The sequence below is a fragment of the Populus euphratica genome, unplaced genomic scaffold, assembly GCF_000495115.2.
Source record: "Populus euphratica unplaced genomic scaffold, PopEup_1.0 scaffold2.1, whole genome shotgun sequence".
Classification (NCBI taxonomy): Eukaryota; Viridiplantae; Streptophyta; class Magnoliopsida; order Malpighiales; family Salicaceae; genus Populus; species Populus euphratica.
This window is the reverse complement of record NW_011499846.1, coordinates 5,610,064-5,627,254: the sequence shown is the minus strand read 5'-3', so window position 1 is coordinate 5,627,254 and position 17,191 is coordinate 5,610,064. Positions and strand designations below refer to the sequence as shown.

Sequence of the window (17,191 nt, the reverse complement as noted above, 5' to 3'; positions counted from 1 at the left end):
ATCTTTCCGAATGATCTCTCTCAAATTTACACTGACCTGGAACCACTCCATTTAAGAGTCCACCAATGACAGGCTGTACATATGCTCTCATTTGTCAATGACATGGGATGGGGAACAAGATCTGAAGGCCCAAGCTTAAAATCTGATTACAGTGTTCTCATAGCAAGGACTTACATTTCCAAAAGCCCAATGGACTTCGATACATAATAAGAGCCCAATCATTAGATGATCCACCTCACAGGCTCTGTAGAAGCCTGGAACCAGAATTTTAATCTTCCAAGCTCTACCAGCAGCGGGCCTGGAAATTACAAATTTAAACTTTAAGGGTTGCCAGGTCTTTTACTGTTCATATAAAAATGGAAAATACAAAAAGGCCCCCACTGTTAGTTAATTTTTATTTTTGTTTTTGGCATAAATAGGATATTAAATTCTTCATATTTAATATGAAAACACAAAAGCAACCCTCAACGGGCAACTTAATATTTTATTTCCTTTAAGGGTAGTGAAATAAATTTATTGTGCTATCCGAACATAAAATATTTATTATGTCCTCAATCAATTTAAAAATACAAAAATAATCACATTGAAAAGCCAATTCTACGTCTATCATTAGCCTATCGTTTATTTTTTTCAAATAGCCAGAAGGTGAAGACATTGTTTCTCTTCAAAGTGCAAAGAGTCCAATAACTAGTGTTTTCACCTTCCTTTTTAGTTTTTATACAATTATATATACATATATATGTAAGAAAATATGAAAAAAAGAAAGAAAGAGAGAAAGGAAGGAAGGAAGAGGTACCAAGAAAGGAAGCACTTGAGAGAAGGTAACTGGATTGGATCCTGGATAATTTCAAGCTTCTAGTTATATCAACCTCCAACACTAAAAAAAATTGGGATTTTTTATGATGTTTTATTGTTCAAATGAACAACAAAGCAACATAATATATGGTTTTTAATTATTTTATAACAAATTTAAATCATAACTTAGTTGGCTAGCTCGTGCAAGAATCCAGATGGTGCAGGCTCAAGTGCTCGTGAGCACACCTATTTTTTAAGTTGTAAATCGTGACAAATAACTCTTTTTAAGAAGAAATAAAGAAAAATAACACGGCATACACCCCTTTAATATAAAAAGGAGTAAAACAAAGTTAGGTGTCAGGACTGGCACTTTCCTAGCATTTTCCTTCTTTTTTAGCTTTTTTTTATTAGTTTTTTTTATTATTGAAAAAATTTACTAGATTCACTTAAGTTTTAATCCTGACATGGTTCTTAAATGTTATTTTTAATTTTTATTGCAATCTTGATTAAAACAAATTTAATTATTGTGTATTTAATATGAAAATAATAATATCAATAATAAATGAAAATTCAATTGAAATTGATTATTTATTATTAAAATATTTAAATAGATTTGAAACATGATTTTATCACATTAATTATCTGTTTTAGTTCTTAATTACATAAAATATATACATACTATTTTGATATTTATTATTAATTTGCTTTAACAATTATATTTTATTTTAAATATAAATAATGTTTTTAGTTTAAAATATTATAATAGTTAATATAAATAAAAGATATATTGATAAAAAAATAAAATTTATAAAAAAAAATAATTAAAAAAGAGGTTTGCATGCAGCATTGCAGCGTACTCAGCGGGAGTCCACAAACTAATATATATGAAGCTAATATGCGCATAGATCATTGAATTGCAATTATTAATAACACTTGGATTATGAAGATACAAGGACAGGTGTCACAGATTATCCTTAAAAATCTCGATGAGTTTTTTTTTTTTTTCCCTTCTAAAATCATACCAGCTGAAAGTAAAATGCAGCTTGGGAGGTTAAAACTTTAAAGCTCTGAAAATGTTCAGGATCTTGGATGGGAATTGGAGGGCATGGAGAATTGAAGCCAGCAAGAAAGTTCAAACTCGGAGTGGAAAGACAATGATTTTAGGACTTTTTATAGCTTTTTTTTTTTTTTTTTTTTGTGTGTGTGGTTGGAGAGCAGTAGGTAGTCATGATTACCGTTTGGAATTTTGTAGGAGACACCTGACACCACGCCCACAATATTTATTTGGTAAAAGAAAAGGGGGGGAGATATGAAAAGGTGGTGGATAAATATCATCCAGATGAAATGATGTTTTGCTTTGTAACTCTTCCTCAATTATTTTCGCTTTGACGGCCATGTCAGGAATCATTGAGGGATTAGTTGGCCTTCGCTTTTATAAAAGGTGCTGGAACTTTTCATTCTTCCATCGACGAGAGTGAAAAGACCAGCAAACTCTTCAAGTTTAACTTGCCACCCAACGATCTCAACCAACGACAGTCTTGCTTTGCGAGGACAACCTCTGTAAATAACAGTTCATATCTATATTTATATATATGAACTGTTGAAAGAGGCTGAGAGTGGTATTGAGATGTATCTTGTTTGTTTAATGTGTTTTTTATTTAAAAATATATTAAAATAATTTTTATTTATTTTTTATTTTTAACATCAATACATCATGGTTATTAAAAAAATATACTAATTTAATATTTTTTAAGTTATATGTATTTTTAAAATACATTCCAACACAGTTTAAAACGCACAAAAAGGGGAATTGAATGAACTCCATTCTGGAACGGAACTCATTGGAAGCCCGTTTTTCGCTTTGTCAAAATGCCAATGAAGTCTTTAATTTTGTAGGGGAAAAAAAACAAAATAGTTGATGGAAATATTAAAAAAATTGGTATAATCTTATGTTAAATTATTCGTCAATTATTTTGATTTTAAAAAAAATTATCATAATCTTAAATAAACATAGTATATTACTTGTAATTTTAATCATTTATAAGTATATGTTTACTTTTAATTTTATAAATATATGTTTTGATTATTATATTATTAAATAAGAAATAATTAAAAAATAAAATTATAATAAAACTCAGTGACTTTTCATGATCTTGACAGTGAAATTGACAAATTAAATTATAAAGCCTATATACATTTAATATGTTATAGTTTTAATATTTTTTTAAAATAATATTTTTTTAAAAAGTTAAATAATATTTTATTAACTATCTATGTTGTATCTAGATTTATTAAATTGGTTGGATGACATTTAAATAATTTTTATACAGATTAATTTTAAATTTGAGTTGAATAAAGAATTAAATGAAAAATTTTAAAGTTAACTCATTAACTTAAATTAAATTAAATTTGACAATAATGCTAAAAATTCTTTATAGCATAATAATGTTTTACATTCAAAAAAATCTTAATACAATCCGCAACGAAGACCAGAAAATCTAGCAATGCATTGAATCAGCTTGCTATTTGCTGTTTTACAAGCCTCGAATGAGTATTAGAATATAAAAAAATAAAAGGTAAAAGGAACCAGACCAAGGGGAAAAAGAAAAAAAAAAAAAACACGCCAGCTTTCCCGTTTCCAATGCCTTAATAAAAGAAACGAAAAGGTGAAGGTCGATGTTTCTCTGCCTAAAACACAGGGAAACACCTTTAAAAGTAGAATTGTAGGGTCTGGATTACTGGGTTTATCAAGATTGATTAAAAAAACAAAAACAGCTAAAAGCATTAGAGATTTCCCTTAGCCCTTCTCACATTTACATTCCTCGCTGAAACAGTGGTTTCTTTTTCTTTCTTTTCTTTTCTTAATGTCTTTTGAGCTTTTGGTCTGAGATATTGTTTTTATTTATTTACTATAAGGTTCTCGAGGTGTCAAAAAAGGTTCCACGATTCCCAGGTACTTCAAACTGAATGCTACCCGCATTATGATGACTCCTGGCATAGCAGGTAATCCTGCATCCTTCTTTGTTTCAAAACCAGTGAGTTTTTTTATTTTAACACGGTAAAAAAAATTATGTTGATACCATAGAATAACTGCACAACATTAAACGCTAGGGTATAAGCAGAGAAATTGGTTGGTAGTTCATGTATATTGCATTGATTTCTTGGATGCCATAGGAGATCATGTTTTTGAGAAGTGGCATATGACAATTGATATAGATACTTACATAATATAATATGATATTTTTTATTATATATAATTTTATTACACTAATATAGTCATGTTTTTTAAATAATCATGAAACTTGATGTATTTTATCCTTAATATCTAAGATAAAATCGATTAATATGCAATGTTGTTTTGCATATATTAAATATTAAATTAATTTTATTACAAATGATGACTAATGATTAACTTTTAATGTATATATATATAAATTAATTTATAGGTATGAGAAACTCGTAAAGTAACAACATTATCTGTGTGGTGTTAAATAAAATGGGACATGTTGTGATCAACACTAAACTTAATTTATGTTGTGGTCAATTTTAAAAGGCCGGGAAATTTAATATCTTGATTAATTAGAGATAAGATTGCTTATTGTGAGAGTGTTGTCCGTCCACAAGCATCCCAAACCCGTTTATGAGCGACCTTGATTCATCTAAAAATTGTTATGTTCTTTGTCCTCTTAACACCTACATGGTTATTGCAAACTTGTTCTCGAGCTGGATGAATTGAGGTGATGTTCTAGACTCATACACGAGTGCTCTGGACTCATCCACATGAACTCTGGGTTTTTTTACTAGCAAAGAAGATTATTAGACATGGTTAAATATTATTATATATTATGAAAATTATGAATAAATATATATTTAGATTAATTTTTTATAAAATATTATGTTGTGTTAATAGTTGATCTAATTTTTTTATTTATAATTGAATATGTTATATGCTGGTTAGGTGAATTGTATTTTAATTCTAGAAAATTGATTATTTATAATTGTGTGAATTGTTGGTTCTTGAAGAGAGAGTTGAAGGTAGAACAGCCTCCCCCGTGATGCTGATGTCAGAAGGGTTGAGAATACCATCCGCGAAAAGCAAGTTGCAATTAGCATCAGCAACTCACACATCGCGGATGGTATATTCAAAAAATGAAATAGCAAATGATATTTACAACTCTCGCATGTCACATATATTAATTGCAACCCTTTCAACTGTATTATTTTATAAAATAATTTTTTAAATATGTTAACTTACCAAAAACACTCGAGAACCAGTAGATATGAAGTGATGGATCCTTTCTATATCTTCATGGTTGTTGATAATAGAATTCATGCTCGTGCAGTAGAAAATTTCAGAAACAACTAATTTGTTTGGTGGCATCATCAGCAAGTTATTTTTTCAATCCAATGTTGCTAAAGACTCGCATGACACATTTGCTAGTATTTTTTAATGTGATAACAATTGCATTTTAAAATATTTTTTATTTAATTAAAATAATACTTTTTTAGTTTATAAAATACACCATTGATATAAGCTAAATAAAATAATAATAATAAATTACAAAACCGTATTTCAACGCTGTGACAAACACCCTGTTCACCGCCCAAGTCTCGGAGCCACGGTATAAAATACAGAATCGAGAAAGTTAAATTTAATGATTATTAAATAGAAGTCTAGTCAGGGAAACAATTGGATTGGATTGGATTGGATTGAGTCTTGTAAAAATTAATTGATTAATTAATTTTATATATATATGTCACTGCAATCATGCTTCTCTTTAATATTTCTTTGCCCTGATAGTCCATCTCTGCTCACATCTAGGCTATTTTTCTTTTTTCCTTTAAATCATCCTCCCCAATTATACACTCCATGTTTTATTATAGCATTTTTTTAAATAGTTTTTGAAAAAATAAAAAATATTTTAAGTTGATTTTTTTAGAATTTTTAAATCATTTTAATATATTAATATAAAAAAATTAAAAATATCACTTTAACATGACGTGTATTTGTTAGAGTTTTGTATTATGATCATGTGTGGCACAACTCATTTTTTACGGCGCCAAGGGTCGTGTCTCTCTTAAAAAGGTATAATTCAGAACTTCCTCTACATTCTATTGAAGATACGCAACTCTCCAAATTTATGAATAAATTATTTTTATTCATAAATTTAGAGGCTGATGATCACATGATGAATGATGAGCTTATAAAAAAGTATAAATTATATTTTATAGCGCCAAGAGTCGTGCCCCTCTAGAACCCATTCTTTTTAATAAAATGGTGCTGCGGCTGTGCAATAATGAGAGGTTGATGCTCGCATGATGAATGATGAGCTTATAAATGCAACTCTTTTAATATATTTATATAGATACTATTCTAAATTGGCATATTCTCAATCAAAAATATCTCTTTGCACATCAACTTCTACTGGCCATAGACGCCCGCAGTGGACAGCTTAAACCTGATAACAACAACTTCTAAAGTTAAATTTGAATTTTATAACTTATTCTTGATTTTTTAAAATTATCACAGATAATTAAAATTTAAATTCATTTTAACAAGATAACTGAGTTTATAGATGTAGGGATTGAAAACGTGAATTGAACAAAAAATAAATAAAGGAGTTATATCAAAATTATAATTATAATATCATAAGTACCATGGGAAAGATTTTAAGAAGATAAAACTAATAAAATCTAAAAAAATTACTAAAGATAACCTGAGTGGCCATACTTGCAATTCAAATATAAAAGTCGTCACTGGTTATTTTTTTAATATCATAAAATTTATCTTGTTAAAATATTTATGATGGTGCTAATAACACTGTAATCAAAATTTCAATGTTTCAATGTATCTTTAAGGAATATTTTTTCCTTCTCTTCTCTCTCATTTAATATTTTTAAAAAGAAGTTGTTATTCTAAATAATAACAAGATATAAAAATTATATTTTTCAATCATAACATGTAGATATTATATTATTTTATTATTATTTAATTATATTATTTTAATCTTATTTTAAAAAAATATTCTCAAAACCACAAATGCCCCTTATTCTTAGGCAGAGGGTACAAACCAGTGAAGTGACAAGCGCTCTGCCACATGTAATGTATTTTTATTTTTTATAAAGAATTATATATATAGGTTTTTTTTAATGTATTTTTACACTTTAAAAAATCTAAGTTTAAATAAAAAAATTCCTACATATAATTAAATAAATAAATAACTATGCAGGCAAATAATTAAATATAAAGGCGTTAAGGATACCTAAATATAAAGCTTGAAAAATTAAGAAATATGTTTAAATCAAAATATTTAATCTTAAAAGACAGAAAATTTAATAGGATGTGTTTGGTAAATTTATTTATTAAGATAAATTTTTTTATTCAAGCAAATAAAAATAAAAATAAAATGGATTGAATAAATTAAAAAGAAAAAAACATTATGCAAGACTGTTATTTTAAAATATAATTTTTTATTGTAAAAAATAAAATTCATCTATATAAAAGATTAAAAAAATACATAGATGGATTGGAAAAACTCTTCAAATTTAAAAGAATAACTACAAAAAAATCTATCATTTAAAAAAGGCTTTTAAAACAAAATGAAAAAGAGAATGGGTGGTAATTTAAATATAGATTTTTAAAAAATAGAGAAAAAAACCATAAAAAAATCATTAGTTTTTTTTAAAAATTTTTTAAAAAAAGAGTAAAAACCACGCGCTACTATGCCTAGAAAGTCAGGTCAACCGCTATAGCCTTTTCATTTTTATTTTTTTAAAAAAAGAAAATTAGACACTGTCATTTGATTTGTTTAAATTTTAGAATTTATGACGGCTAGAAAATCAGGACTAAATTTTTTTTATCTAAAATCTCTTTTACAACTCGTTTTAACTTAAAACATTATAGAAATTATGATAAAACCATCAATGACCTCAAAAATTCACCTAAAAAATAGTAATCAATTTGAATTAAAAAATCAACCCAAGGGCATTTTGTTCTTTCCCAGACTTTAAAGGTACACAAACATTTAACATGAATTCTTCCCATCATAATATATCATTTGACAAAAATAGCTTGTTTTAGTAGTTTAAATTGATATCAACGATACTTTTTTTATTTTACCATTAAAATTCAATAACTTTTTTTTTTCAGTATACGGGCCCAACATAGTGACGAGCCTATGATGATAGACTTAAGCGAGCAACTAGGCTTCACGGGGTTAAAATGGGCTCGTGGCATGATATGAGTGGTCAGGTCGGCGTCAAACTTTTAGCATTGGGACCGTAAGCACTCCCTTGTTGACTCCTTTTTTAATTTTCAAAGTAATTAATGGATGGTGACTCCCGCTCATCCTTCCATTCTCCACCATAAGTTGCATTTTATCTTAAAATCCAACTAATTGAGCCACAAGAACACAAAAGAGAGAGCGATATATCCAAAAAAAAAAAAAAATCAAGAAAACGAAGTTGATCTCCCTTGTATAGTTGTAAAGGAGGTCGCACGATACTTTATTGTATATCATAATATTCTTTCACCATCCAGAAAAATTATAGTTTTTTTCACGATTATGTCATTTGTTGCCCCTTTTAAAACTAAATTACGTGGCCTGAAGAGGTCCTTTTCTTCTCATCGTATTATTTTCGAGAGAGTACCACGGACCACGTAGCTGTGACGCATGAACTGACTTTTTGTAATTTTAGATTTCCCGTCGAATTGAAAGCGACGGACATAGTCTAGGTGCAATGCATAGGATGTCATCCTGCCATTTGTTGCCTTTTCCTCGAGAAAAGAAGAAGAAGAAGAAGTTCCAAACAGAACCGGTAGAAGTTGATGCCAGATCTGTAATCTCCATCAGTGAAAACATTATCGACCTTGACGGTCATACAAGCACGATGACGTCCCTCGATGGATGTGCTGGCATTTGAATCTTCAGAAGTTTTGAGATGTTGACGACACAGCAACCATTTTTGTTCTTACATAAGAACAAATCAAAAGTAACCCAATCAATTGAATCTTTATCTAGCATGTCAAGCCGACAATACGATCTAAAAATGTAAACTTTAATATAGTAAGTAATATAGTCTTTTTTTTTTGAAGTAATCCAGAAACAGGATTTAATTTGGATTAATTCACGTTCTTTTTATTGATGATATTGCACTTGACCGTTGGAAAAAATTAAATATGTGTATTAAGATTATTAATTTTGCATAATATAAATTCTGGGATTAAATATGTTTCTCGTGGTCTGCCACACTTCCATTCCAAAGTCGGTAACACATCTTGTTCATGTTTTGCATTCCCATCCATACAAAGGCGACTCCAATTAAAAACCCCGAGCAGCGGAGACCAAAGCAATATATAAAACCAACCAATTAAAATCAATAATGGAGTGCGTGTCAATGTTGAAATTCTCCATTAATTTAAAACAAGATATATAACCGATCATTTAAAATAAATAATGGAGTGCGTGTCGATGTTGAAAATCTCCATTAACTTGTATTTCTATAGATAAGATGGATTCAATGCTTCAAGATCTAACTGTATATTACAAATATTATATTCACTTTCATGTATTTGTTAAGGAAATTAATAGATATGTCAACAATTATATTTTATTCTCGTAAAAATACGGGTGAAAGGAATTCAGAAAAATCGTACCTTACGAGAAAGAGGAATACAATTCTTGGTATAACGAATAATTCTCTCTGCACCAAAATAATCATAGACACCTGCAACGAATAATTCTCTCTGCACCAAAATAATCAGACACCTGCAAAAAAAAAATGGCACCAAAATAATCTAACCAATTAAATGAAAAAATTAAAATGAATTGAATGGATGAACATGCTGAATTTACAAGTTGGGTTGCAAGAACAAGATCAACTAATAAAAAAAATAAAAATAAACAATCAAAATCCAATTCTAAACAAATTTTGTTTAAATGTAATATAGTAAGATTAAAAAAAAATCAATAAAAAAATAATAAAATGAGCAATCCATCTAAACTTCGTGACTCAAGTCATGGAAATAAAATAATCTAGTACAATACAAGCCATGAAAGATTATGGAGATGAATTTTAAAACAACTAAATATTAGAGGACCGAAAATAACAAAAACTAAATTTAAAATGAATGATTCTAAGAAAAACTCAAGCTAACTTACCAAACTCACATGATCTGATAGATGGAACTGAAAGGAAATTGAAGAAAATCTAATATTATACTAATTAATTATTCTAAGAAAAACCTAACTTGCAAATTAAACGTAGAATGATGAAATTAAAAAAAAAAACTTGCAAATTGAACAAGCCAACCAAAATTTGCGACTCAAATAACGAGAATGAGATAACATAATAGAATACAAACCGAAAAAAATTATGAAGCTGAATTTTAAAACAACTAAATGTTGAAGGACTGAACGTAACAAATATCAAATTTAAAATGAACCGGTTCTAAGAAAAACTCAAGCTAACTTACCAAAGTCAAGTAATCTGATTGATGAAACTAAAATGAAACTGAAAAAAATCTAGTATTATACTAATTAAAATGATAAACGAATATAAAGGAATTTGAAGAAAATAACGAAGCCCAACATGAAAAAAAACTCTAACCTTGAAGGATAGAATTTAAAAATAAAATTAATTCATAACCAATCTAACATTGAAATGTGAAATCGATAAAAATTCAATTCAAAAAATTTATGAAAAAAAATTCAATAAAAAACAACAAATAAAAAGAATCAAGATAAGTTGAGTCATTTTTAAAATTTATAGAAAATTATATCAAAAACATATATATATAGAGCTCAATCTTTAATTGAATAAATATTGAATGATAAAACTAAAAAAATCTGAGCTTAAAAAAAAAAACAAAAACCAAGCAAACCCGGGTGAACTTTTTAATCTTTAAAACTCGTAACTTGTGAAATCCTAGACCTTGGTTTAATGAAGAAATTCAATTCTCAATCAATTTAATGTTGAAGAATGATAAAAAATCGATTTTAAAAAATTACCAAAGTAAAAATAAATAGCAATGAAAAAAATAAAAATAAAATTTAATAGGAAACAAAACTTAAGGGGGATGTCATTGCGGAAAAAAAAAAAAAGGATTCAATTTAAAAAAGATTATCTTAAGCAAAACAAACAATAATAAAAAAATAAAAATCAAATCTAAAAGATAAAAAAAAAACTAAAAAGGGATAAAATTAAAAAATATATTTTATAAATTAGTCAAAGTAAAACAAACAATAATAAAAAAGCATGGATTAGATTTTAAAAAATAACAAATTCAAGAGCTAATTTAAATTTTTTAAAAAGCAAAAATAAAAATAAAAGAGGAGAAAAAAATATCACAATCACCAAATCAAAGAGAGTTGTTGGCCACATATAACATCTCATCATGAAAGGGATATCACAATGATTTAAATATTATTATGAAACCTAGTATTCATTTATTAGATTGCATTATATATACCGCTCACTTTATAATTTTTAAATTAATTTAATATTAACTCGAAAAGGTCATTATCAAAGGATAAAAAAACCCTTGAAATACAAAGGGATATCACAATGATTTAAATATTATCATGAAAGCTAGTATTCATTTATTATATTGCCTTATATGTACCGCTCACTTTATAACTTTTAAGTTAATTTAATATTAACTCGAAAAGTTCATTATCAAAGGATAAAAAACCCTTGAAAAATAGTTTAGTATATCTATGTATAAGAATTATTAATTTATTTTACTTTGTTAAATGAATAAAAAGACTAAAAAGCCATTGAAAGAAGTATTTTTTAGAGATATATAAGTTATTTTATTGTGAAAAAAAAAGTAAAAATACTAAAATACCCAAAAATAATATGAAAATAACAATTTAATCATGTTGAAAAAAAACCTACCTTATTGCTCTCAATACATGATTAAAAGGTTTTATGATTGAGAGGCAAACATGTGATATATAAATATATGACAACAATTCACTTGAAGTTTATAGGTTTTTGTTAGTTAATATAGCAACACAGGACGATGGTTATATCGACAAGCTCGACATCGTAATGTCCTCGGCCTTATCAGTGGCCCAAGGCGATCGAAAAAAATCAAAGCATTCGATCCGTGCAATCTAAACTGGGGTTATCCACTTTTTGTCCATGCTTTCACCTCTTCAATCATGTTTTCCAATTTGCGATGATAAACGCAAATAAAATGGAATTATTGAGGTGCCAATATCCAGCCACCTACCTCATTTGATCCTCCTCCTAGTGCCAATGACTTCACTGTGATGTCACAACATTACTTAGTTCACTTGGTCCACATATTTGACTTATAACTCATAGTGGGTTCTTGATTACATAATCGTGGGTGAACCCATCTCACCTAATCCAACATGTTACATGAGCAAATTAATGAAAGAAATGACACTCCCACGAAAGCAATCGTTAAATATCAATCGTCTAATATTCAAACCAAGGAAAAAAGAAGAAAAAGAAACCAAGAACTGCATGAATATTATACAATCACGTGGCAGAGAGCACATAAAAGTGAAGGAACGGAATCAAAAGTTACAAGTAGTTCAAATTAATTACAATCATGAGTGCATTTGTGGTTCTTCCACTTTCGAGCCACCTCAGATAGTGCCTTCGTCGAAGATCCATCTTCGCTGAGTACCTCGGCGGCTGCGTCTTTCAGGTCCTTCATTCTGTTGCGGACCCTCTTCCCTTCCTCACCTTCCATTAAACCCCTCACAATATTTGCAATCTCCTCTCTTCCAATAAGACCATTTTCACTGGCCTTAGGCCTCAAGGCTACTTTAACGTCCTTGGTTAGCATCCATGCATTCATTTTCTGCTCCGCATAGAGTGGCCATACGATTAATGGTACACCATTCACAACACTTTCAAGGGTGGAATTCCAGCCACAGTGGGTTAGGAACCCACCTGTTGACCCGTGACTCAGCACTTGTGCTTGTGGTGCCCATGATGGCACCACTAGACCTCTCCCCTTGGTCCTATCCAAAAAACCTTTTGGTAAGAAATCAAAAGGGTCCTTATGATTATCCACGGAAAAATATGTGGCATTAGCTAGTTTATCATTTGGAACCCTCACAACCCACAAAAATCTTTGCTCGCTCATTTCCAAACCCAGGGCCAATTCAGTTATCTGATCAAACGACAGGGTCCCGCCACTACCGAACGAAACAAATAGCACTGAGCCAAGTGGCTGATCATCTAGCCACCTCAAACACTCGGACCCTTCAACCCCACTAGTATTGGAATCCATATTGACGAGTGGACCAACCGGGTAAACGGGTGGCTTACCGGGTTCTGCCTCTTGCAAAGCCTTTAGAGCCCCCCTTTCCAAGTCAATGAAGCTATTTACCATCACCCCGTCAGCCAATCTATACCTCTTTGAATGGTAAAGAAGCCATTTATATGCATCGTTCTTTCGATCTCGAGTTGGGTCGAGCAACTCCCCCCCATGAATCGGCAAGCACCCGGGAATCTCAACTGGTTCTTGCATCTCACTGTACTCACAAGAAACCATCTCATCAAGCTTTGGCAAATAAAAGAATAAAGACAGAGCCATGGCTGGAGCAGGATAGAAAATGTACGGAGAGGCTTTGAATTCTCTAGCAACATCAAATGCATCAGTCCCAAAAAGATCAACAACCAAGGCCACAACTCTAGTACCACTGGCGACTAGAGAACTAAGAACATCACGTAGAGAAGGAAGGGAGCGAGCCACGGTAAGGCTAATTAAGGTTTCAATCTTGGCATCTTCAGGGAGGTCACTTAAACTTACAGGGGGGAGAAATAATGAGTGAATAGTGCTAGGGAGTGATCCAAGAACTGATCTTTGAGCTTTAGAGGGAGAACCGTCTGTCGGAATAATGAAGGTGACTGACAAGTTGTGTTGGTGAACAAGTCTCTTGGCTAACTCAACGAGCGGGATGAGATGACCCATCCCTGGACTAGGTAAAATTGCTACATGGGGTGGTGAATCTGTTTCTGCCATGGCAGGAAAGAAAAAGCTTCTGTTTATGGTTTGGAGGTGCGTTATAGGTATGAAGCAGAGGAGAGAAAGGATGGTGTCATTATATAGAGGAGTTGGCATTTATTTTTTATATTTATTTATCTGGGTGTATAATTGTGCTTGTGCACGTATGAGGATTAATTAGGAGGCAATATTGTATTGTATGGTGGTAAACTGTGGAATTAATGATTGGAGTATAATTTTCTTTTCCGGGCTTTTCTTCCTCTCTTACCTTCTTTGTTCGAGGGTTCAAAGAACGTGCGGATAGGGACTGGAATCTCCCTCTCCTATATCCTTTCTTCTTCTTTTTCTCTCCCTCTAGATGGGATGATTTTTCTGGCTGGATATTCTACGTTTTACACACTTCCAATACGTACGTGTGGTGGTGATGTCAGTTCCGACGTAAGGCTTATGTTATCAACTAACCGGTGTCTTAGTTACGGAAAATACCCCACCATTTCACGTCTTGCTTGGATCCTGTTCATCTTTTTACTTTTTCTCCCGTTACTTTTCCCGGGGTTAATATTAAGATTTCGTTTGACATAATTCATAAGAAATAATTTTAGTTTTAAATAATATTTTATAAATAATTTATAGTAAAAACGAGTTAATTAAGATATATTCTCAGTTAAAAATAATTCCAAATAATAGGTAATACTTCATTTCCAAATTGTAAATTCTTTCTCTTGGTATGCTGGTCCAATATTCTTAATTCAATTAGGACTACAAGACCTAAATTTCTAATATGAATGGCCACCTGCTTTCAACAATTGATTTGAAATTGGGTTAAGTGAATAAAGAAGTTTTATATTTGTTATTTCATCTTAATCCATATTTAAAAAAAGTAAAGACAATAATGAGTCAATATTATGAGATTTAGTTATGCATCAACTTTAAATACATGTAAATTTATCAAGTTATTAAACTCAATATTTTTATAATAAGTTATTTATTAAACTTAAATACATGTGAATTTAGTAAAATATCAAATCTAATCTTCTTATGCTCTGCTATACACTAAACTCAGATGCATGCGAATTCTAATCAGCTACCAGATCTAATCTTGAGTTTAATTATATATAAGTTTTACTTGTTTTCTTTGAATATCATAATATTACTTATGAAAATATGATTCAAATAGTTTTTTTTAATGCTAAAATAAAATTTGAAAATGATTTTAATATATTTATAATTTTTTTAAGGTTTGAGTCATATATAAAATATGAATTTTGATTTTTTTCTTAACTTGTGTTAACAATTATTTAAAAAAAAAATAATGATTCAAATTAAAAATTTTAAGTTTGTTAGAATAAATAAGAGATACATTTTTTTAAAAAAGAAAAAGAGTTTAGACATGATAAATTTATGTTGTGTGCTTAAAATTATCTATATTTTTCACAAAAAAAATTATTGATCTATAATTTGACAGAGAGAATTTTAAAATTTGAAAAGTTAGGTGGGACGTAATAAGATAATGTATATTAATACACATCTTTATTTCAATTTTTTTGACTCAGTGTATATATATATATATATAGAAAGCAAGCTTTGAAACTACTTTATTTAAGGAAATAAGTTTTGAAATTAACTTGATCAGGGTGTAAAGAAAGAAGAAGAAATCTTCAACTAACCATCTGATATACTCTGCAAGAGTAGAATGACCCATTTATTATTCCATTCCAAATAAAAGGAACCGTATCCTTTTTCTCTTTGTTATCTTTTATATCTATCCGCACTCCAAATATTAATTTGTGAACGTCAATTTTTGGACATGAGAAAGAGAACATGCCACCGTTAATCGAAGACGATAAAGGAATGCAAGCACCCATGGAAGTTCACGTTTCTGCGGTGTCCCCATATTCACTTGAAGATCAATATTTGGCACATAAAACAATAAACGTAAATCCAGAATTCACCTCGATTCTGCGTCCATTACACGAGTATTATATATTTGGCGTAATTGATCAGGACCATATGATCTACACAGAGCTATGAAGGACACTGACAAGGCCTCCCATTATTTTCTTTCATTATCTGGAATTATATACTGGGACGGCGATATGAAAGAGAGCAGTTACTTAGCTGTATTGATCTGTGCATGCCTACCGAAAGAAAACCGATGAACCCATTTTCATCGTTTTCTTTTATGGATTAAGAATCCACTTCTATCTTCAACAGTTTTATTCTCAACGATGGATCATTAAGAGAAAAATACAATAGAGCAGAATTTCTTTTTCAATTTTATTATTCGTCTAATTATTTTATACTTACCTGAAAAATAAAAATAAAACTAAAACAATATGACTTTTCGAGTATTCCTTATGTTTATTATTTTCCCTTCTCGTACTTGTAAGATGTTTAACATGGAGAATATCCAGAGACGGAAAATTACCTGTTCCATCGTCTAATTTTGTTAGTAATATTCAAGTTTGATACTAGCTCTTTAAAACTATGACATGTTTATGATTAGATAATTTTTTTAGAAGTATATTAAATTTTGTTCCTAGTATGGATATGTTGGTGTCTCTTTATATATTTATAGGTGAAAAAAAACACAACAATATTTTCTATTAATTTGCAGCCTATATGTATATCAATTTTTATTTTTATTTTTAATTTCTGAAAAAAATCTGCCGTGCCTGATATTGTTTTTAACAGGAAAGAATATATTGAGTTTCGTGGAAGGTATACGAGGCAAAGCAGGCGTCCCTGTTTTATATCTCGAAAATCTTTAAGATGACACTTGAATTAATGTGTGAGTTTTGTATCTTTATGTTGTAGGGAACGAAACTAAACGAGCACATGTTTTCTTGTCTATGAAGATTTAAAACTTTCAATGAGAACATGTTCATCTGCAGATGATTGACATTTTTTATTTTCCCTATTTTTTCTCAGAATTATTGCCGTCGTCTGTTTACTTTACAGCTCATGGCTAGTTAGCTAGTCTCTGCAACATTTGTAAATATTCTAGCTATGGCGTCACGAGCTGTACTGGAAACCTTTTATATATATATCTATATATATAATATCAAGGCACGAGAAATTTTTTTGATAGCTAAGGGGTAAATACTGAAATCTCCCGAAATGTAATTTTTGCATGCGCCTTCAAATTATTATGAAGTTACCCTGATATTATATTCGACTTATCGAGTTCAAAATTAAGCTTGAAAACAGATAAGATTATGGTATAAATTTAAATATATATCTCAAGAGCTACACAATTTTAAATAATATTAAAATAATAATTTATTAAATCAATTCAAGTTTTACAACTTAACTCATTAAACTAGCAACTTACATCATGAATTTTTTTAAATTAAAATCAATTTAAAATTATTTTTTAAAATGTTAATATAATAACATATA

At 29.6% G+C, this 17,191-nt stretch overlaps 1 protein-coding gene across 1 annotated transcript; it reads right to left on the bottom strand.

Moving 5' to 3' along the window:
* Positions 1–12,139: 12,139 nt before the first annotated feature.
* LOC105134936 (hydroquinone glucosyltransferase-like) lies at positions 12,140–14,046 on the bottom strand. The gene has a single exon (XM_011039554.1). It carries the CDS (start codon positions 13,904–13,906, stop codon positions 12,371–12,373), a length of 1,536 nt encoding a protein of 511 aa, XP_011037856.1. The 5' UTR covers positions 13,907–14,046; the 3' UTR covers positions 12,140–12,370.
* Between the last annotated feature and the right edge of the window lie 3,145 nt (positions 14,047–17,191).